This window comes from Lactuca sativa, chromosome 9, assembly GCF_002870075.4.
Source record: "Lactuca sativa cultivar Salinas chromosome 9, Lsat_Salinas_v11, whole genome shotgun sequence".
Lineage (NCBI taxonomy): Eukaryota > Viridiplantae > Streptophyta > Magnoliopsida > Asterales > Asteraceae > Lactuca > Lactuca sativa.
In genome coordinates this window covers 194,938,207-194,963,708 of record NC_056631.2, presented here as the reverse complement: position 1 = coordinate 194,963,708, position 25,502 = coordinate 194,938,207, and the positions used below count along the sequence as shown (strand labels likewise).

At 32.7% G+C, this 25,502-nt stretch overlaps 1 protein-coding gene and 1 pseudogene across 1 annotated transcript; both read right to left on the bottom strand.

The window, feature by feature from the left end:
* Positions 1–6,397: 6,397 nt before the first annotated feature.
* On the bottom strand, positions 6,398–10,381 carry LOC128125862 (lysM domain receptor-like kinase 3; annotated as a pseudogene).
* LOC111921131 (lysM domain receptor-like kinase 3) lies at positions 10,116–24,312 on the bottom strand. Its single transcript, XM_052767309.1, has 4 exons — positions 23,557–24,312; positions 15,796–15,829; positions 10,358–10,557; positions 10,116–10,251 (listed from the first exon to the last, which is right to left on the bottom strand). Exons 1-3 carry the CDS (start codon positions 24,188–24,190, stop codon positions 10,545–10,547), a joined length of 681 nt encoding a protein of 226 aa, XP_052623269.1. The 5' UTR covers positions 24,191–24,312; the 3' UTR covers positions 10,116–10,251; positions 10,358–10,544.
* Between the last annotated feature and the right edge of the window lie 1,190 nt (positions 24,313–25,502).

Genomic DNA, 25,502 nt, shown 5'->3' with positions numbered 1-25,502 from the left:
CCTCATCAATCTCAACGATTTTTTTCTCAAGGATGTACTCTTTTCCCCCTGTATCGAAGGGCCATCTTGATGTTGCACATCCAATCATTATAGTTGGTGCCATCCAATATCACCCTGGATACGATCGGGAAGAGTGAAAAGTTGTGGGATGAGTTTTGAGAAGCTGAAGCATCACCAGAGGTAGACATCTATAGAGAAAAATAAGTTTTTTAGATGATATAAATCCTTAATATTTTAACACATAATTAATATTTAAGATTGGGATCCAATATAATAATTCACAACTAAGAAGAGGGATGATGTAATCTTATTGCGAATTTGTGAAAGGTAGGTAAAAGCAATTCACCAATTTCAAACTATGAAATTCCTAGATCTATTGAGATTACTTGAATTTTATCAATGGCATGTTTAATCTCATATTATGCTCTTCTATTTGTGACTGGCATGCCGATGATCACAAACAAGATATGAATAACCATACAAATATGCTTGGCACTCTCGATGTCATTTATCATCTCCAATTAATGTGTCAGTTAACCACACGCGCTCCATTAACAATGATAATTTTCGAGATGCCCATTATTACTCTTTATTTTCACTATTAGTGTGTCGGTTAACCACACAAGCTCCACTAACTACATATAAAGCATAATGTGCAATTTTTATGGATTAGCATACCTTTCACATTTTCCTAAAGTAACTAAGAGTGAGATTTTTAAAAATGGTTTAGTTACTTTATATCATTATACTTATTAATGATATGATGTCCTATCAAATCCGGTTGGATAACAACCCTCCACCATACAAGTGAGCGGTGGGTAAGAGTGGATACCCAATGACGGTCATTTTATAGGTCACTTCCTTAAACTCCCCATATACCACTGGTTCGTGAATGAAGCGTACTAACGATTTGACTGGTTTTTCTTATAAATATAATATATTAATATTCTAATTATATATAGTATAATGTGTATTTTAAAACTTTTCTAAAATATTTGGTTTAAATTCAAATTTTTGAAATTAAAAAAATTAGTTTAATTTAACAAATAAACTAATTTTGATTTAATCTTTATCTTTTAATTAAACAATTAATTAAATTATTATGGATTAAATAATTATTTACAATTAACCTATTAATAAAATAATTCAAATTTAATCCTAATCCTAAGCCTCTTAATTTTCAAAAATAGGCGAGGGATTATCAGGTTTTAGTTGTTTATATTTTAAGGCTTGTAAACTAACAAATAAGGAAACAAGGTAAAACCTAAAAGGGATTCCTCGATTTTTGAAGTTGGCTAAGCAGGCTAGGGTTTCAAAAACCCTTGCAAAAATCGAAAATATGAGGGGGGAGGCTAGGGTTTCAAGAACCCTACTAATTTTTGAAAATTGCCCCCCTAGGGTTTAGTTTATATAAACCCTAATTTTGATCTATTCAACTTTGTGCAAGATCAATGAGAACAATGGCTCTGATACCACTAAAGGGTTTAATAGGTTACAAAAATCTTATTTTGGCAGAAAAAACATAAACCGTAAGTTCACATGCAACCTAAAGGATCTATGTTCTCACTATGATTTGCAACAAAAAATTGAATATCAAGAACCCTAAAAGTATGTTGCTATTTTTGAAATTAAAAAAGAGTTTATAGAAATTACATACCTTAAGTTTATTATGACAAATAAACTAGTATTCCTTCTTGATTGGTCTTTGAAAAACAAAAACCAGAAGTCTCGTGCCTATAATAGCTCACATCCAAACTTTAGCAATTGGATGCTAGAGAGGAGAGAGGTGAAGAAGGAAGAATTTCGTCCCTATTTCTCTCTCAAAAAACAAGTGGCAAAAATAATAACGTATTAGGGGTTTATATAGGTGTTAGGAAGGTTGTATGTAAGACAGGTTCTTTTAGAAAACCCTTATCCCATTGCAATCCCCCTAAGGCATTCTAAGCTTCCTTAGAGCCCAAGAATACCTCTAGAAACCTCCTTTAGAACTGTCCCCCTCTTAGGAGACTCTAGAATTGGTCAATGCCCAACTTTTAAACATTGTCATCTTTAGTCCTTCTACTTTAAATTAATCCAATTAATCCTAAAATTAATTCTAGTTAATTTATGATTAATTCATAATTAAACAATACTATTTCTAAATAATATATTATTCTCATAATAATTAATACATCATTTATGTTGATTTATAATTAATTTATTAATCATATAATAAAATTATAAATCAATCTCTCTCTTCAAAAAGTATTTCAGTCAATTATTAGGTTTGAGGGTAACCCAAAAGGACTCTTCTGATAATTCAAGATTATACTAATTTATTTATTGGCTTAGAAACCTAATCTAACAGTCTCCTACTTCGATAAGTGTAAAAATAAATTATAGATATAACTTCCAAATCAAACAGCAAAGGGTGCTTTCTAAAGCAACCGTCGAACTCTGATCCGATCAGATATTTTTCCTTAGATAAGTGATCAAATATTCCTATGTTATACAAGATATCGTAGGAATATAAGACATGGATTAGAATTAGTCTATTTGTCCAAAATTCTGTTTCCCGGTTTCTTGATTTGTGATGACGTCAAAAGACTTCTAATTGAACACACCAATTTAGTCCTGACTGGGCCAAACACTATAAGTCAACACCAAATCACTAAGGGGCCCAAAGATATCACTTTTCCCATTAGGGAAAAGGAATGAATAAACTTTGACTCATACAGTTGTATCTTTTACTCGCAAATCATACATGACACTACGTTTTCTAACATCAAGTTACTGATGCATTTTTGCAATACCAATGTACAACCGACTTGCAAATTACAACTCATATATCTCCATTTTAAGAATATAAGATATTATCGTCTCAAAATTACTCGTGATATAATCCATGAAGTAATTCTCTGTGCGTGGGTTTATCCAATACTTAAATCTCCATTTTTTAAGTACTCATGAATGTTGTAGCAACACAATTGCTATGTATAAACTCCTTAGACAATCTACAATCCAATTCATGACAATCTTCATTCACTACTTACTTCCTAAAGTTTGAGCGACTGTGGAGTTCCGAATAATCAAATTATTCAAGAAGTAAAACATATAAAACAAAACAAAAGAATAAATAATTGACAAAATCAATAAACAAACTTATAAAAAATCTTTATTATTCAATCACCAAAATCAATTACATATATTCTATTACAAGTTTCAAACTAATCATCTAACTATTAAAACAAATCTCATATCTCAAACCAATTCTCCTAGCTTGTTGGCTATGTTAAACCCGACTCAGAGCCTTTGTGAGAGGATGTGCATGATTGTCTTCTAATGAAACTCTCTTTACTATGAGATGAACTTCTTCAAATATATGTATGATATAATGGTACTTTCTGTCGATATGTTTTGATTTTCCATGATCTCTTGGTTCTTTGGTCAAAGAAACTGCTCCTTCATTATCGTAGAAAAGTTTCATTGGCTCTTGAATGGTTGGAACTACTCTGAGACCACCGATGAAATTCTTCAGCTAAGCCACTTCTTTTGATGCTTCACTTGCTGCTATGTACTCTGATTCACAAGTATAATCAACCACTGTGTCCTTCTTGGAACTTTTTCAAGTGACCGCCCCTCCATTTAATAGAAATACCCAGTTGGATTGGAACGAAGATTATCTCTTTCTGTTTGAAAGCTGGTGTCACTATACCCACTTACTCTTAATGTATCACTACCACCCAGGACTAGAATCAGATCCTTTTTCCTTCACGGATACTTAAGAATATTCTTTACTACTGTCCAATCAGCTCTGCCAGGATTTCCCTGAAAGCGACTAACCATGCTTAAAGCAAATGACACATTAGGGAGAGTACATCACATACCTGAAGGGTTTTGAGCATTCTAATACTCCTAAGGTGTACATGCAACCCTAAATACCTTGGATCTATGTTTTCTCTATTATAACATGCAAACTTGAACTTTCCAAGGTATTAACCTAACTAGCATACAAAACTTTGATACTTGGATGTAACATCCCAAAATTCAAGACCAAAAATTTCGTTTTAATTAAGTTATTATATAAAACAATCAATATAAAAATATTCATATTAATATCTCATGTCAAAACCAAATTGTCAATAATCAAAACATACTATCATAAAACCATATCAGAGTGTAATCCCAAAGATCTCATGTGCAGAAAACATAGTGTGATGCGCTGCGATCAAGTCGGATCCTTTCCTTTGAAAACGAGTACCTGAAACCAAAATTGTAAACCGTAAGCACGAAGCTTAGTGAGTTCCCCAGAGCATACCCACACACAAACACGTACAACATATCATGCTAGCTAAACAGCTATACAGAACACATAAGCCATGCAAAACAACACATAAGGAAGCCTTGGAAATCCTCCAGGGTCTTACTTCGGGTGCAATGGGAACCCCCACATGGTCTTAGCCCAATGCCTCGGGAACCCCCCGAGGTCTTTGACCTAGGATGCCAAGGAAACCCTCGAAGGTCTTACACCTAAGTGCCTCGGGAACCCCCCGAGGTCTTGACCTAGGGTGCCAAGGAAACCCTCCAAGGTCTTACACCTAAGTGCCCCGGGAACCCCCCGAGGTATTCCATGCAAGTATCACAAAGACCACTAGCATATCACATACCACAAAATCAGTTAGCATACCACATAATCACTAGCATACTCCCTATTACATAACCAGCTAACATACCACATAATACAACTTCAACCAGTGTATCACATATCATAAAATGGGTCAGCATTGGTGCCTTAGATCCATTAGTATGGTGAGGAGACTCACCTGGCTCTGCTGAAGTCCCGCAGATAAAACCCTAGTGCTGGTTGACAGGTTCCCGAACTGTCAACATCAAACATTACCCAATTAATAGTTGGTTCCCAATGCATAACCACAACTCCATACTTGGGGTAAAAGACTACTTTGCCCACTAAGCGTGTGTTTAACCAATACTCAAAATCCTCATTATGTAATGTCTAATCCTAATAGACAATTTACGAATGATTCATGAAAGTCTTAAATCGATACTTACTCCCAAAAGTATGAATGACTATGGCATTTAGAATAAATTAATATTCAGGTAGTAACACGCAAAATGAAACAAAATAATAAACTAATTGTTCTATGGCATCATACTCTTTGAATATAATAAATTCTCCATTATTTAATCACCATAATAATTACATATTTATCCTGTTATATATATATGTTTTGGGGTAACTGAATTAACAACTAAACTTGTCAACATTTCTCATGCCAATGCTCTTAGCATGCATGTCAAGTTTTCCTTTGGTCATCACTATTGTGAACGAATCATCGAAACTTATACACTTCACAACTAGATCTCCATCATCAACCATTTTCTTGGATGTAGTGAAATTTCCTCCTTCTATGCGTTGATCTTCTATGATATATATATATATATATATATATATATATATATATATATATATATATATATATATATATATATATATATATGTGTGTGTGTGTGTGTGTGTGTGTGTGGGTTTCACAGTTCACAAAGTGAAATAAGTTAATGAAGAGCAATTAAAATAATTAGAGACAAATATTAATAACTTATAAAATGATATTTTCAGATAAGATATTGTTTAAAGACTAAATCTATACACCAAATAAATTTATTACCCTTAAAGACTAAATGTATATACGGGATAAAAAATGGGTATGTTTTCAAATTTAATTTTGATAATAATAGTTTCCTGATCTGTTTGACTATGATATAAATACTTTCCAAAAATCTTTGAATATAATATGAAATTTTGAAATATAAAACTATATATATATATATATATATATATATATATATATATATATATACTTTCTAAGGAAAGAATAGATTATACGATTTCTTATTCGGTTTTGGTTGTCTCTTGTTTCTGAATATTCATAATTCCCTCTAGTAATTGAATTGACTTTTGCTTATGTGCCTAGAATTGAAGGTGTCTTTGTGGATTATTCTAGATTGGATTTTGTGATACCCATGCATAGGATCGAAATATTAATTTAGAAAGTAAACTTACACGACCCATAAGCAATCCAAATTTCCATACCACCATTACCCTGTTCGCATGTGTATATTGGCTCAAATAATATTACAAGTGTTCTACAATTGACCTCACATGTAGATCGCTTGAATGGTGCAACATAACATTTTTTTAAAAAATAACGTCTTTTGAATTATTAGTCACAAACTCATAGGACAATACTTCAAAAAGTCCTCTAATAACAATATTGACAAACTTATAATATTTCTCCATAAAGTGAGTAAAAGACTGTCAATGACATCTATAAAATTTTAGGTTTATGAAGTGGAATCAAATTTTGCATTTATAAAGCTTATGTTCTTCTTCCAAAGGTAAAGAAAACCCATAAGTTATACTCCCCATATATCAAGAAATTTAGCAATCCTATAATTTTGATACATGATATTACATCTGGTCATTCCAATAATAATAATAAAATATTAAAAAATAAGAGGGAAAAGTGATGGCAACTTATGGTTATCTGTCGAACATCAAACTCATAAGAGTCTAGTTTTCGTAAAAGGATCCAACATTTCCATCCTCCATGGAGGATGAAATCGTCATCAGTTCAACCATAATCGATCTCATACTTGGTCGTAGTTGTGGATTCTCATGTGTGCAAGCTTTTGCAAGCTCTGCCATCTGTATTCCAATTAACAAATCTTGTTAATCAGACCAAGAAAAGACATGACATTAGAGAACATGACAACCTTATACTATTTTTAGCATGTATTGGACTAAGAGTCGTGTCAATTTGACAAGAAGTGTAATTTTTACCTACCCACAATAGCGGAACAAGGTGCTACAAAGACTCATTCGTGATCAAACATCTATGCAGATAGCGTAAATTCCCTCCTCACATTGGTATTTAAACTTACCAAATTTTTTATGTTGCAACGAAAGATTTACCTTACAAACTGAATCTAGAGGATAGTTATCCCCAAGCCTAGGATCAATCATCTTGACTAGGCCATCTTTTGGATCTAATTTACTTAAAACTTCATCACACTGCAGACCATCAAATATCAATTTGTTAGTTATATGCTAAGGTTATGTTTATTATGTAACCTACAAAGGACAAGATTTAATCACGTAAGTTGTATACGGGTGTTTTTTTTAATGCAGAAAGAACTACATAAAATAGAAATCAAGAAAATAAATAAGCATGTGCATCATTAATTGAAAACAAAGTGAAGATTGAATTAAACTCACCAAGGAAACTAGCCCCTTTGCAGTAGAGCCATGCGTTTTAACTACAGCTTCCTTAGCAGAAATAAGTTCATAAAGTACAACCCCAAATGCATACACATCTACCTTTGGTGAAACATTGCCACGTTTCGCATACCTTCTCCCAATAAATAAAGAACATGATATATACACGACATGATTCATGATACGATAAAACAAGTTTAAACCATTTTATACGATATTTGGCAAGCAACGGATTTGGAGCGGGACTAATGCAAATGGAACAAAAAGTACGTTCGAATCCCACCCAAACATATGGGATATAAACAATGCTCTTAATATCTCGTTTATGGAAAAGACAGGAATGACTCATTCATAGGATAAAAATTCGCTAGGTTTTAAAAATAACACATTAGTGTCAATTCAGAAAACCAAAAAGCTTATAATGTCTCCATTATAGTAAAAAAAATTCACAAAACTTATTTTTGACACCTAGAAAGCTTTTTTATTTGTAACTAGTGACATAAAGGAATAAAATATAACAAAATTATGAAACCGATCTATATTAGAGTGGGTGCATGTGTAAGTCATTCTAAAAAATAGAAAAGTTATGGGATGAAATAGCTCTCACAATAGCTTATGACTTTGCATAGCTTATTACGAGTTAAAATATTTCTATAAAACTTGTCTCGATAATCAAAACCTTAATATTGTAGGATTTGATGAACACACATACAATTATACATATGACCTCTTGGTAAAACGACATGATTAACCCTTACTCTGGTGGCATATATCCGAAGGTACCCACAAGACGTGTGTGCAAAGATTTATTTCCAACTTCAACCAGCTTTGCTAAACCAAAATCTGCAACCTAACAATGAACATATAACCAAAAAAATCATAACCATCTTCCAATTTATCGACGAATAAATCCATATATATATATATATATATATATATATATATATATATATATATATATATATATATATATATATATATATATATATATATATATATATATATATATATATTCACACACCTTTGCATTGAAGTTCTTGTCGATTAATATATTTGCTGATTTAATATCACGATGTATATAAATAGGAACAATATGTTCATGGATATACTCAAGACCCCTGGCTGAGTCAAGGGCGATTTGGACCCGGGTTGACCATGGTAGTGGGTCCCGCCCTGGAAACCAGCAACAAAAAGAACATGACGTCATTTGTTCGAATGCATTAATCATAATTAGGACTTAGTTTTTATATTAACGTTTAGGGATTTTTCTAACATTTACGTTAAGGACATATATAATAAACATTAATTATAGGAAATATTACTATAACTAAATCTGAAATGCATTAATTATAAGAAATATCCTCTATAATTAATGTATTTTTCATTTTTTAATAAAGAATATTTTCTATAATTAATAAATTTCACATTTAATTATGATAACATTTCATATAATTAATACTTCTTATATGTACCATTAGGACACATGTTAAAAAATCCCTAACATTTACGTAAATACCTATTAGATGTAAATGTTCACTTAAGTTTCCATTTTCAAGGTACTCATACACTAAAAAAAGTGAGCCCTCTACAGAATATCCTATCAAACGCACCTACAATAGATTTGGTAGGTGTTAAAAAGATATAGTCAACTCATAATTTTTGAAAAGTATATTTATAAGTTAAAACATACATACCAGGTTTAGGTGATGCACCTGTGTTAAGACCTTCAGTTCAGCTAAAAACTCTCTTGATGCTTGCATATCCATCTTCTTTATAGCAACTTTCTGAAGAAGTTATGGAATTATAAAAAAAGGAAACAAAATAGGAAGGCATATAGAATTAAAAACATGGAAGGTATAAGTGGCACAATATTACCATATGCATATTGGTGCTGCTTAATATAAGGTATTAAGTATTAACATCATCAAAAACTATATAGGATTGAAATTGTGCTAAATACAAGAATTCACAACTTACTTTCATTTATTTGTTTGATATAACATTTGTAATATCATTAATTTCATCTGATTACTTATAAACTATACTAAAATATAGCAATGGTTAATCGGATAACACTTACCCCTTATTGATTTCTTGTCCTAACTGTTTTAATATATATATATATATATATATATATATATATATATATATATATATATATATATATATATATATATATATATATATATATATATATATATATATATTTAGATTGTATTCATAAAAAAAAAAGGTTAAACATTTGGGCTAATCATAAAAATGGGAAGGTGTGATCACACTCAAAATACTGTTAGTGTTTCATAATTTATCCCCCACCTGTGAACGTTAGGACAAGCTCCACGTTGGTTATCCAAAATGTGTAGTTTACACTTTCTTATTAGAAATATCGTTATAGAAAAAAAATCTGTTATTTTTTTTTTTTTGATAAAGAGAAAATTTTGACTCTATTCTATAAAAAGGTTAAATATTTAGGTTAATCATAAAAATAGAAAGGTCTGATCATACCCAAAATAATGTTAGTGTTCCGTAATTTATCCCCACGTGTGATCGTTGGGACAAGTTTGATGTTGGCCATCCAAAAGATACAGTTTAGCATTTTTTACTAGAGATTTTGACAAACTTACATCTTTTTTAATCTCAACAAAAAGAAAACAAACTATTATTTTAGCCGGGACGATTGATCATGTGATATTTAACTTCCCACTTTTTGTTACTTTTGTGATTAGCCCTATTTTTTGCCATGTCATTAAAGTAATAAAGATAACAAGTAGAAACAAAAATCTATAACCCTCGTTCCCAAACCTGGCCCCTGAGTTTTGCATAATAAACAGCACCAAAACCACCTTGACCTATCTTATTAGCAAGGCTGAATTCATCCGTAGCCTTTGAAAGCTCTTTATACGAAAATTCAATTGATTTATCAACAGTTATGCCTGTAAGGATATGAGGGGCATCAATAGGAAGATCACTAGAGTCTGAACCTCCCAGTGAAGTACCATTTGGCCCCAAGTTTGAAAAAGAACACAAATTAAAATTCGATACAAGATTATCAATAAAATCGACATTAATTTTTTAACATACCTTTTTTGTTTCTATAAAATCCATAATATGAGCATCCTGCAAGTAACAGCACCCCAGCTACTACTGCTACAGCTATTCCACCTATGGCTCCCCCTGATAATCCTGTTTATGTGAATGCAGATTGTAGATTCATAACTTCAAAACTCACATTTTTACTCAAGAAAACATGCAAAAGGGCCACAGAAAGCTAATCACCTGAGCTGCAAAAGATAACAAGAGGAGAAGAATGCTTGTTAAATGATAATAACGGTTATCAATTTCAGCAAATATTGTATTTATCTCTTTAGTTTATAAAAGTGGAAGATTTGTTCTGTTGCACTTGTCCCAGGAATGAAGAAAAGTTGGTGGCTTAAGAACAACGGGAGTAATCACTCTCCTAAACTTAGCAAATGGTCACTCTTACTACCTCTCAAACTTTTAGATTTTTTTAAGTAAATATTATATGATAGTTTCAAATATGCATAAATAATATATCAGTATTATAATAATATTCTATTTATAAAGAATTAAAACCATAAACTTTGAGATATATTTTTAAAAATTTTGTTATTACAAGATTTAATAATGATTTTTAAAATTGAAGAAGTAAAAAAGGCAGGACAAAACTGCAAATTTGGTCCTTGTGGTTTGCAAAAATCTTTGGATGAGGTCTAAAAAGTTTCTAGCTTACACAAAATGTTCGAAATCAAGGTTTTTCTAGGTTTTTAGTCCTAAACTTAAGAAATTTTTATAGTTTTGGTCCATGGAGTACTTGAATTGACTATTTTGCCCTTTAAATTTCTTTTTTGTACTTTTTATTTATTTATTTTATAAATATTAATGCAAAAAAAGGAATTATATATATATATATATATATATATATATATATATATATATATATATATATATACCCCCTTCTCTCTCTTCCTCCCCCTCCCCTTTTCGAAGTCCTCATCTCTCTCTCTCTCTCTCTCTCTCTCTCTCTCTCTCTCTCTCTCTCTCTCTCTCTCTCTCTCTCTCTCTCTCTCTCTCTCTCTCTCGTTTCTGCCCTGCTCACTGGAAAACACAACAGCAACCGGAGTTGCTACCTCCCCTAACACCACCTTACACCGTCACCACCCTACCACCATTCCACCTCTTTCCCTTCCTATTTCGGTGACCAAGCCTCAACTTAAACACCTGCATATTCCCTTTAAAACCAGTCAAGAACAAAATAAGAACACAAGAGAAAAACAACACAACAGCAACCGGAGTTGCTGCTGCCTTCAACGACACCACCACAAAAAAAAAAAAAAAAAAAGAGGAGATTGGAAGCAGATTCGATTCCCATCAAGAAACAACTTCAATTCTCTGAGATTGAGAATCATATCGGAGCTTGTGTCGGTGTCGACGTTGTCTCTTACCTCCTTTAACTTCAAATTCATTATATCTTCACTCAAATTCTGTAACGCCCGCAGATTCGGGCTTGTCAATTTAGAGACACTGAGCGTCCAAAAATGACTTTTTGATGGAAAATTATTCAGAAAGAACAATATTAACCAATTTATAGTATATGTCATAAGGGTTTCGTACATATAAAAAACGCCGAAATTCGAGTTATAACGAAGAAGTTATGGACTGTCGAAGTTTCGCGACAAAACCGACACGATGTTGGGTGATGTAAATAGTGAATTTACGATAGAGAACTTTTTGGCCTTATTAATCTAAACAAAAGTTGTAGTATACATTAAACCGAGAGCGTGCATAAAAAGAACACCTAAATCTGACTTCGTATTAGGAAGTTATGATTTTTCTAAGATTTGGCATAGTAGTGCACGACCCGAAATTCAAATTTCAGATTGAGCGGTTTTTTGCCAACGCGACCTAAATGAGAATTGAAGATCTCATTAATAGGAACTCAACGACAAAAAGACAGGCGAAAACGGAGTCTGTATGTAGAAGTTATGAATTTTACGCGGATATTTAAGAGTGTAATCTCATCGTACTGTTAAACTTAAGATTGGTAGAGAAACAGCCGACGGAGTCAAAAGAAAAGTTGTAGATCTTATTTTTACCTACGCGTGGATATAAAGAACGTCGAAAACTGAGTACGTACGCGAAAGTTATGAAATTTTAAAAATCGACTGATTTACACCCTATGTGCGATGCCACGTGTCAGCACCAGGCTTTGCCTTGGTGCCCAAGCTAGCTAACGATGTGAGCACTACTTTCTCACAACGTGAGAGGGCTCCTGGCAGCCTATAAATAGAAATGCAAGCTCTTTTCATTTCTCACACCTTACCCTTTCTTCCTTCACTCTATACACTCTCTAATACCCCCTAACCCCCCCCCCCCCCCCCCCAACCCCAAAAGCCTAGGGAACCCCCTAGCATGAGAAGGAAGCCCCGGAGCTCCCAATGGCTCCGAGAAAAATAGATTTTAGGCTCAGAAGAGTTGCTCCAGCGAAGCCCGGTTTTTAATAAAAACTCGTTGTAAGTAAGATACGCATACCATACTTTAAATATAGCTTATATATAAATATAATATCGTTATTATGAACCTATAAATAAGATTTATTAGTGATTCCAAGTCGTTATATTGATTGATCTACTTACGAGGATGATGTCTAGAGTGTGATTTAGTGAGGTGTTTAAAGTGGGATTTCCAAACAGTATACTTCGTATATCAAACGGACCCTACCTCCGATATGATCCCACCTGGTTGTTCCTTACTTGATAGATCAAGAAAGTAGACTTTGAGTTAATGATGAATCTAGACTAATAATTAGTCGCAATAAAGATTAGACTAAAACTTAGCGATAATAATGTTAGGTTTCGTCGAATGAAAATAGAATCTATAAAAGCGAAGCGCTGCCCGAGTTTGGAATCATCACTTTAACAAGTGAGTGCATAGTTACTTTCATCTTACACATAGATATGAAGTATTTTATATAAATTACATGCTATGTGTGCATATTATCTGTATACTTGTTATCTATGCTGGATGAACGATTTTATATATGTTTTAAATAATTTAAATTGTAAATGTATTTTATATCGACGAATATGTTGGGTAAAACATGGGTAGATGAATGATGAGAGATGAAAGTTGATATGAGTGAACATTGGCAGCTATAGACTTAGTGCCTAATAAATAACATCGGGAACTATGGACTTAGTGCCTATTAAATAAACGTTGGTAGCTATGGACTTAGTACCTGTTAGATAAATGTTGGTAGCTATGGACTTAGTACCTATTGGATAAATGTTGGTAGCTATGGACTTAGTACCTGTTAGATAAACGTTGGTAGATATGGACTTAGTACCTGTTAGATAAACGTTGGTAGCTATGGACTTAGTACCTGTTAGATAAATGTTGGTAGTTATGGACTTAGTACCTATTAGATAAACACTGGTAGCTATGGATTTAGTACCCGATGAATGAACTTTAGCATCTATGGAATTAGTTTTTTATGAATGAGCATTGACAGCTATGGACTTAGTGCCTGTCATATAAACCCTGGAATTAATGGACTTCGGAATGAGCGAATGCAGGATAGATGACTCTTAGGGTAAACCTTAAGAGTAAGGAAGATTATGGGGATGGGTAATTGGGTTGATTGTTTGATGTTTAAACATAATAATTAAATTATTATGGGTTGAAAACCCTATGTCCTCACCAGGTTTCCCAACCTGACCCACTCAAGCTTATTTGTATCACAGGTGTCGATATGAAGTTACATTACACTGAGAGTTTAAAGAGATGTAGATCACTAGTGTAAATGAATGTAAGTTTTGTTTATGCTTATGTTTCTGTATTGATGATGACATCCCAAATGTTTTAAAATGAACAAAAATCCGGAAATGCTTTGATAACGTATTTATCATGTTTTTCTGGGAGCAAATTCCACAACATTTTTTTATTAAAAGAGGTACTCTGATGTTTATAATGCATAAACAAAATCGGTGTTTTCTGGCCGTGAAAATGGGGATGTCACAAATTCCCAACAACAAAATCACTAATCTCCTTCTCGATGTTGATTACGTTTAATCCTTGTAATTCGGTAGGCAAGAAATCTGTTTTACCATCTTTAAAGAATCTGTTAATCCAACGAGGACATGGTCAGCAGAAACCCCGATTAGGAGTGAATTTCTTGAGGTTTTCTTGGCTAAGACTTGCCCGATTCTCTTGAAATCTTCTTCTTCTTGATCAAAAACAAATGGGAAATTAAACCCGGCCCGAATGGTATTTGAATCGGGTAGGTTACAGAGGAACATAGGCGGAACCCTCATCATGGATTTCTGAAACCCATAAACTGTTGTTGGATGTAAGATTGCAATTTCAAACAACAATGGTTACAGAGAAATCCCAAGACATTATGATTCAAGAGAATGGTTAGATTGAGGAAGATGAAGAGGACATTGGGAGTGAATTTTTAGATTTAAGAAGTCTAAAAGAGTAGGATAAAGGATGAATGAGTTCATATGGTCATGTGTGTGAAACGAGAGAGAGAGAGAGAGAGAGAGAGAGAGAGAGGGGTACCAGTAGGGTTGGAGTTGGGGTCATCTTCTTTGTTTTTTATTTTTTTCATCAAGTATTAATCTAAATAAGAAAAGAAAATACAAAACTGAAATTAAAAGGGTAAATAGGTAATTTCAATTTTTTTGGACAAAAAACCTTAAAAAAAACCTTGATTTCGGACCTTCTGTGCAAGCTGGAAACTTTTGGAACCCATCCAAATATTTTTGCAAAGCACAAGGACCAAATTTGCGGTTTTGTCAAAAGAGGGGGAAAAGAGGAGGGAGTTTTCAATGTTGGTAAAACTCTAAAAGGTGTGGTATACCCCATATCAACACCTACATTGCCATGTCATCCCTATCGCACCTTGGGATGGGTGTAGACCTTTCAGTATTATAAGTTTAAATGCTTTTAAATTATTTGAAAAGTGATTTGGAGGGAGCTACAAAAAGTGGTTTGGTCTATATGGTTTTGGCAAGTGTTCTATAGCTAATAGACAATATTAATAATCGAAGACTTACATTTTGGTCGTAATTTTAACTGTCTCTTAATAGTTTTTCAGACAATGCTTTTGGGTGGGAAAAATCGTTTTGACATGTACTTTTGAACCATTGCAACTTTCCGTATGGAGTTGTATTATGTAACCGTTGGATTTCGGGTGCTATAAATTTGTGATTTCACTTTGTTTTTTTGCCACTATATAACATATATTTTCATCTTTAGTTTCAAAGAAATGATGCATAACGTTAAGTAGAGAGGTTTAATTGTACGATTTTTGTCGACATCCTCTAGAGGATGTCCTTGGAGGGTCTTAGCCTATCAGCCCAACAACAATTATATATGGGGCTGGTTATCCTTAAGGATAGTGATTTAATCACGTTCTGCTTTCATTGCTTTTTTGGTTTCATTTTTTTTCTAGGCATAAGTTCTAACAAATATGTCATTCAAGAACAAGAATGTACCTGGTTGTTAAGGGTGGATAATTTCCATTTTCATCTGCCAAAAACCAAGCATTAGAACACATGAGAATGCAAACAAATGATGAGTAATTTTTATAGTTTTGTCCCAATTTATCATCAAGTAACATAATCACAGCATACGATCACATCTATTAGGCTAGTACTTTATGTATTGTTGAGGGTATCAAAGTGTAACTTAGTTATATATATATATATATATATATATATATATATATATATATATATATATATATATATATATATATATATATATCCTTGTATCATTATCATTGAATATACAGAAACATAATCATACAATTGATATGGTATCAGAGCAACTTTTGGCCTAACCCTAATTGTCGTCATTCCTCATCCATCTTCATCTTCCTTCTTCTTGTCAACGACATCTTCACAACAGATGGCAACCATTGCAGCCTTTACACAAGCTGAAAAGACTTTCCATAATTCAAACAATTTTGGATTCAAGCTTTCCTCAACAAACTATGGATACTGGAAAACAATGCTCCATCCATTCCTTGTTATAAGCAATCTGTTCATCTATGTCGATGTTACAACCGTGTGTCCTCCATCAACAATGTCGATCAGCACACCATGAAACAATAAGGATGCATTGCCTATAATCACAATAGGAGTAAACCCAAACTACACAACATGGGTTCTCAATGATGCTCACGTAAGAATGCTTATTCACTCCACAATCTCTGAAAGTGCCTTCCAACACGTCCAAGGCACAACATCTCGTGATCTCTGGTTAGCATTGGAACGAGCTTATGCCCCTCATACATCCTCCAGAAAGTATACCCTACAGACCCAACTTCTGAAACTTTAGATGAAACCGGATGAATCTTCGTTTGCCTATCTCACTAGAGCCCAGGAATATGCGGATGCCCAAGCAAATATTGGCAAGCCCATGAAGGAAAAAGATGTTTTCATGCTTCTCCTACCCGGTCTCCGTGAAGAATACAACGGGTTTAAGTCAACAATTCTCACTTGTCAATAATTGGCAGCCCAACTAGGTTTTCAACTTCAGCCATTTGGCTTGTCACAACCACAAGACAACTTCACAAATTGGTCAAATAATAGTCGAGATCGACCTCAAAACAAACGACCCAACAATAGAGGACGTGGAAACTACAACAACCGAAATCAAGGTAATCGCAACCAATTCAGTTGGGCATCTAATCAAAACATTGTGTATGGCACATATAACAATGTGGCATCGGTCATCTACTGTCTCACGGCCTGAACCGGGACCCAGACATAATTCGATGACCGTCTGCAAATTTTACAGACTACAGCTCACAATCTTCAAACACTTGGATCATAGATATAGGTTCGAATCACCATGTTGCCTCCAATCTCTCTAGTTTTGATCACACAGAAGCCTATTATGGCGAGGATAACCTCTGTGTTGGAAATGGAACAAGTCTCCCTATTTTACACATCGGTTCTTCTAGCTTTCATTCACCCAAAAAACTTTTAATCTCAAAAGAATCCTTCATGTTCCATCTATAACACAAAATCTTCTTTCCGTTCAATAATTTTGTTTAGACAATAATGTTTATTTTGAATTTCATCCCTCCTTTTTTTGTGTGACGAACGCTTCTACCCACATGATCCTCCACATGGGGCCAAGTAATGGTGGCATCTACTCTTTCAACTTCTCCAGTGCTCAACCTAAAGTCTCTTTCTCCACATGTTGTGCGTCTTCCACTGTCTGGCATCATCGACTAGGGCATCCACATCCATAGCTTTTACATTCCATGTATTCTAGATATCATTTACCCTTGTCAAACAATTGTTCTAATGTTTTTTTTTGTCATTTATGTTCTACTGGAAAATCCACCAAACTTTCTTTGTCATCTTCTAATATTAAAAGCAATAATATTTTGGATCTTATATTTTGTGATGTGTGGGGCCTTGCACTTACTGTTTCTACTCATGGTCATCATTACTTTCTATTATGTGTTGACCACTTCACCAAATACATGTGTTTTTTTCCATTATAACAAAAATCAAACATTTTTCATACCTTTAAACAATTCTCTTGACCGTTGAGCGTCAATTTAACACAAAGCTCAAAGTTGTCCAAACCGATTGGGGTGATGAATTCAACAACTTATCTTCTTTCTTTTCCACTCTTGGCATGATCCATCGCCTCTTGCATCCCCATACTACTGAACAAAATGGTATTGTTGAAGGCCGTCATCGACACGTTGTTGAAACCGACATTACTCTTCTTGCCAAATCTCATGTCCACAAAATTTTTGACATTTTGTCTTTGACACAGTAACCTGCCTCATTAATCGAATGCCCACTCGAGCCAACTTTAATACCTCACCCTTTGAACTCGTTTTTCACCACCCACTGACTATTCGTTTTTACGTATATTCGGGTGTCAATTTTTTCCTCATTTACGTCCGTACGACAATCATAAAATGGATTTTCGCTCCACATCTTGTGTCTTCCTTGGCTACAGCCACTCCCATCATGGCTATCGTTGTTATGACCCTCTCACCGAACGAATCTATGTCGTTCGTCATGTCCACTTCAATGAACATTTGTTCCCTTTTGTTAAACCAACTCTCTCTCCAGAACCCTCTAGTTTTGTCGAACCCTACTACTCCTCTTATCCTACATCTCCCACTCCTTCACCTCAAATACTCGATACCGACCACACACCGCCCGTTTACTCTCTTATCCATACTTATAATCATTGCTCCCATACACATCAATCCACTTCGACTTTCGAGTCTTATACTTAACCTCATACCGACTCTCTTACCGTCCCAACCCCTTCCACCAATACTAACTCATCTCTTGAACCCAATACTTCCGAACCAACGGTTCCCGAACCAAACACCTCCACCACCTCTGTTTCTAACTCAGAACACACCTCTACTTCCCGTACCCGTCCTCCTAATCTTCGACAACACCCCAAACCTGGTCCCAAATACACTATCTCCTCCTTTCGCACTCAAACTTCCAATTCTGATATTGAACCCACCTCCTTTAACATTGCCAATGCATATCCTCAATGGCGCCAAGCGATGACCGATGAGTACTCAGCCCTTATCCGGAATGACACATGGTCATTAGTTCCTCGTGTCCTAAACTCCAATGTGGTTGATTGCAAATGGGTGTATAAGGTAAAACATGATCAAACATATGTCATTGATCATTACATAGCATGGTTGGTTGCAATGGGATTCCGACAACAATCAGGTGTCGATTATCATGAGACTTTTAGTTCTTTTGTGAAAGCTACAACCATTTGGCTTGTTCTTTCTCTTGTCGTCGCTCAACAATGGTATATACGACAACTGGATGTGCAAAATGCTTTTCTTCACAGTGATCTACGGGAAACCGTATATTTAAAGCAGCCTCATGGATTCGTTCATGCTCAAAAATCAGATCACGTGTGTCGTTTACACAAATCACAGTATGGCCTAAAATAGGCTCCTTTAGCATGGTTCCAAAGACTTTCTGGTGCCCTACAACAACTTGGCTTTCATGGTTCCAAAACCGACTCGCCCCTCTTCATTTATGCTAAGTCGGGTACTCTCCTTTACGTGCTTGTCTACGTTGATGATATTATTTTGAGAGGTAATAATCTGGAAGTCATCAAGCAGGTAGTTCAAAACCTCAGCCATGCCTTTGCCATTCAAGACATAGGCCAACTCTCTTATTTTTTAGGGATAGAAATTCTGCAACAAGGTAACAATGTTCTTCTCTCACAAAAAAATACATCGTGGACCTGTTCAAGCACGCTAAATTGTCAAATGCAAATCTAATGCCGACACCAATTGCCACGAATGCCAATTTGGCTCTTGGAGATAGCTCTCTGCTTGCTGATCTGATTCAATATCGCCAGATTGTGGGTGCCTTAACAGTATGTTACCTTGTCTCGGCCCGACATTGCCTATGCTGTCAATAAAGTGTGTCAGTTCATGCATTCCCCTACAGAAAATCAGTAGTCTACTGTTAAACGTATCCTACGATACTTAAAGGGAACATCGGCTTACGGTCTTCGCATCCACCAAAATTCTGGAACTTCTCTCCATGCCACACTAATTCTACCTTTACTAACCTCAGCGCCTTTTCTGATGCAAACTAGGCTGGCTATCCAGATGTCCGTTGATCCATGGGGGATATGCTATATATATATATATATATATATATATATATATATATATATATATATATATATATATATATATATATATATATATATATATATCGGATCGAATCTAATCTCCTAGTCCGTGAGAAAGCAAAAGACTATCTCACGTTCATCTACCGAATCTGAATATAAAGCCTTAGTTGATACAGTCGTTGAACTCACATGGTTACATACCTTGTTGTGTGAGCTTCAGGTACCTACAAAAAGAACCCCGTCATTGTGGTGTGATGATCTAGGCGCAAAGTACCTGTCAGCGAATATGGTGTTTCACTAGAGAATAAAACATGTTGAAGTAGATATTCACTTTGCCCGGGAAAAAGTCGCTCAAGGAAATCTGTCTGTTGAATTTATTTCCACAAATGATCCTATTGCATCCATCTTCACAAAACCATTGTCGTCTCAAAGATTTTTAAATTTAAGGAACAAGCTAAAGGTCTTATCCCGGCCTTAGCTAGCGAGGGATATTAGACTAGTACTTTATGTATTGTAGAGGGTACCAAAGTGTAACTTACTCTAGTGTGTGTGTGTGTGTGTGCGTGTATATATATATATATATATATATATATATATATATATATATATATATATATATAGAGAGAGAGAGAGAGAGAGAGAATGGTAGGTTCAAATGTTTCTCACATCTATTGTATGCTAGAATGCACAAATAGGAATTTAGTATTAATTATATGTATATTAAATGTTATCCATACTTATAACTCATTTTTATGGAAACTAATTAAATTCGGCATTAATATCGACAATATTATTCTTTCATAATGAATTCATATCTAGAAGATTGAGAGTGTATTCCAATAGAATGAGAGTGTATTCTAGTAGAATACACTCTCGTTCTTTATATTCAATGAAACTTTATTGTATTTTAAGTGAGTGAGTCCTGAAACAAAATATGAACTCATATATAAAAACCTAGATGCGAATTCATTCTACAAAATGTTATTGCTGACATTAATGGCGGATTTAATTAGTTTCCTTAAAAAAATTATAATTATGGATATCATTTAATATAAATATAATTATGGAAATCATTTAATATCTATATTTATTTAAGTAAATAATTATTTAATTTTACTAAATTCCTATTGGTGCATTCTAGCACATAATAAATGTAAAAAACAAAATAACCTATATATATATATATATATATATATATATATATATATATATATATATATATACACACACACACACCAATTTTCCATTTAGACACCCTATTTGATTTTTAAGGTTTTTTTATTGGTTAAATTTGCATTGTTTTTTTAAAAAAGTAAATTGTAAATAGTTTATTATAGGTTGACTTTTAATAAAAGTGTTTATAGGGTGTGTAAGAGGTGTCAATTTAGCAACACCTATATATATATATATATATATATATATATATATATATATATATATATATATATATATATATATATATATATATATATATATATATATATATATATAGGTTAAGTTATTTTGTTTTCACAATCTATTGTGTGCATATATGATTGATTCTGGACCAATCATTTTAGTTATTTTAAGAAATTAATTAATGCATATTAAATGTTGAAAATGTAATTAATATTCATTATATCTTCAACATTAATATGCATTAATTATTTTCTTAAAATAACTAAAATGATTTGTCCATAATCAATCATATATGCACATAATAGATAGTGAAAATAAAATAACTTAACTCATATATATATATATATATATATATATATATATATATATATATATATATATATATATATATATATATATATATATATATATATATACTAGTTTATAACCCGTGGAAACCACGGTTACAAAACTGATTAAATGTTCATAGTAAAAAATTCAAAATTATTAATCAATTATTTTATATAAAATTTTAAATACATTATTAATTAAGAGATTTTTTTATTAGTTATGTAAAATTATAATTATTGATTCAAATAAATATGTGTAATTAATTTATCATATATATTAGACTCTTTTTATTTGTGAACTAATGAAAACAATAATATAAAATTTAAAATTTAAAATAAAGAATAAATAGATTGACAAATAACATCACATTAATTAGGAGGTTTAATGAATTTAAAATGGAGAATTAATAGAATGAGAAGTGACATCATATTAATTAGGAGTTCTAATATTATGACACTTGGCAAAAAGACTACTCTTTTATTAGTATATATATATATATATATATATATATATATATATATATATATATATATATATATATATATATATATAGGGATATATACAGTAAAGTCCCAATATTTTCATCGATTTGACAAGAAAGTCCTAAACTTTATTTTTTTGACAGTAAAGTCCAAATTACCGGCAGTTTTTGACACTTTTACCCTTTTTCCCCGGTTAGCCGGTAATTAGGACTTTTTTGTCAACCAAATAAAGTTTAGGACTTTCTTGTCAAATCGTCAATTAGGACTTTACTGTAAAAAAAAATAAACTTTAGGACTTTTTTGTCAAATCGTTCAAAATATTGGGACTTTAGTGAATATATAATTTTTTTTGTTAGAAATTTAATGGTATGATACTCTTTAAGCATAAGAGTTATTGAAACATTCTCTAATCAGCTAGATCCTATTGAAATCCTTTACGTTTGCTTTTTGTTAAATCGTTTTTTTAATCTCAACAAACCGACATTGAAAAAAATTGAGATAATCAAGAAAGAAAGAAAGAACCAGGGTTGTGTTGGCTTTTTGCAGTCTCAAAAATGGAGAAATAAGAAACCGAAAAAAAAACGAAATTGCCCTTCTTTCCCTTCTCCACATTCACACCCTTTTGACTAGGCATGTGTTGTTTGTGTTTGTATAAAGTTAGGGTAATTTCGTTTTTTTAGGTTTCTAATTTCTCCATTTTTGAGACTACAAAAAGCCAACACAACCCTGGTTCTTTCTTTCTTTCTTGATTATCTCAATTTTTTTCAATGTCGGTTTGTTGAGATTAAAAAAACGATTTAACAAGAAGCAAACGTAAAGGATTTCAATAGGATCTAGCTGATTAGAGAATGTTTCAATAACTCTTATGCTTAAAGAGTATCATACCATTAAATTTCCAACAAAAAAAATTATATATTCACTAAAGTCCCAATATTTTGAACAATTTGACAAAAAAGTCCTAAGGTTTATTTTTTTGACAGTAAAGTCCTAATTGACAATTTGACAAAAAAGTCCTAAACTTTATTTTGTTGACAAAAAAGTCCTAATTACCGGCTAACCGGGAAAAAATGGTAAAAGTGTCAAAAATTGCCGGTAATTTGGACTTTACTGTCAAAAAAATAAAGTTTAGGACTTTCTTGTCAAATCGATGAAAATATTGGGACTTTACTATATATATATATATATATATATATATATATATATATATATATATATATATATATATATATATATATATATATATATATATATATATATATATATATATATATATATATATATATATATATATATATATATATATATATATATATATATATATATATATATATATAAGGAATAAAACAAGGGATAAACTACACAAATCTAGAAACTAACCTCGGCCCGGAATGTATATTAACGAATTTACAACATCAAAATTTGCATCGGGATTATAGCTCCGCATTAAGTTGGAACTAAGCTTCGCAACGGAAGAAACCGAATCCAAAGTCTCCCCTGACCGAAGAGTATACGTCACGAACAAACCGTAATCCTTCGAAATCGAACTATCTCCACACGAACAATTCACCGTCACGTTAATGGTGGTGTTAACATCGGGGATACGATTTACAGGATGAGAATTAAACCTCTGAATCCATTCCACAGTGGTCAAATTCGCGTACCTTTCACTCGCAATCAGTCCATACGTATCCTGAGACCTAACAGTGTAGCTGAACATATGACCTAAGAAGTCCCCGTTGATACACTCGCAAGAAAACGGCACGTTAATCCTTATAAACGATTGGACACTATCCTGATTAGTAATAGTACCACGATTATATTGCAGAATACTGTTGATATTGGTGTTCATGTATTGAGAAATTGGATCGAGTTCATTTCCAGGTGAGATGTAGTACGAACCAAGCGCTAAACCACAACCTCTGCTGCATATGGATTGAACTAACGAACATAAATGAATTGAACTCAAGAAGAAAAGCGCTACTAGTCGGAACCTCATGTTGAGCTCCAGCATGATTTCTTAGGATTAATGAAACTGAAAGCAGCGTTGCTGAACTATTATTTTAGTTCAGTTGAAAGTATATGTGTAGCAGATGAATGAATTATACCTTGGTTGACTTGGTTGACGGACTAAACAAATGGCTGTCCACTTAGTAATAGATAGCAGGGGGATTTTTTGAAGGACCCCATTATTTAGCTAAAATTCAAAACCACTTTGGATTAAATCAAAATCATTAAATATGAAGTCAAGTAAGAAAATTATTATTATTAAATATGTAATAAATATCTCTAATGAATGACGGATGATGATTCATTAATGCGACGATGTTGCGCCCACGGGGGATTTTAAAAAACCATTCTTACATTTTTGTTTAAATTAATTTATTTTTGGTAATGTTTATAGTTATAGAATTTCAATTTTTTAACATTTGTTATACATATTATATTTTTTAGTTAATTATATTGTAATATTTAATTAAATTTTCTTGTAATAAGAAATAAATTTGTTAGAAACTATCATAGTTATTGTATTTTTATATATTTTTGATTAATTTCATATCAATATTTTATTTTTATTTTCCATATTGATTAAGGTCGTATTAATCTCCGATTATTTCTTAGGTGGTAGGTGGCTATCTCGGTCGTACTTAGATGATTAATCTCTATATAGACAATTAGTAAAATTATAATATTCTTCATATCGACAGGTCTAGACTTTTTTTTCTTTTATTATTAACGCCGAGCAAAAACATATTAAAAAAACACAATTACAAGTATTTTGACCAAACACAATTATAGTAAATAAAATTATAATTTTCATTTAGCATTGTTTTGTCAAACACTGTCATATTTTAATTTTATTAGAAATACATTAAAATTAACAATAAAATATGTAATATTAATAATGTATAAATTAATTTTATTAATTATCAGTGATATCAATTACATGAATATTACAATTATTACGTGATGCATTTGGTGAAATATATGCATTCAATCGAGCATTATACATTATTTTCCATCCAATAGAACGTTTTGATATGTTGTAACACTAAACTGGCAAAATTATAGGCATTGGATGCGATTCTAATAAATCAACTTTCACGTAATGGTTATTATAAACGTAGGCGATAACAATACATCTATGATGTGAGATGTCTTTCGGGCCCTGCCAAAATGGAAAACATGTCGATGAACCTTGGTTGTCTAAAAAATATACGATTACACCATACTTATTAGCAATGAGGAATCTAGTATCCGACATAATCATCAAATATTCATTTTGTGTTGGACCCAATCTAGTGAAACTCAACGAGCGATGTAAG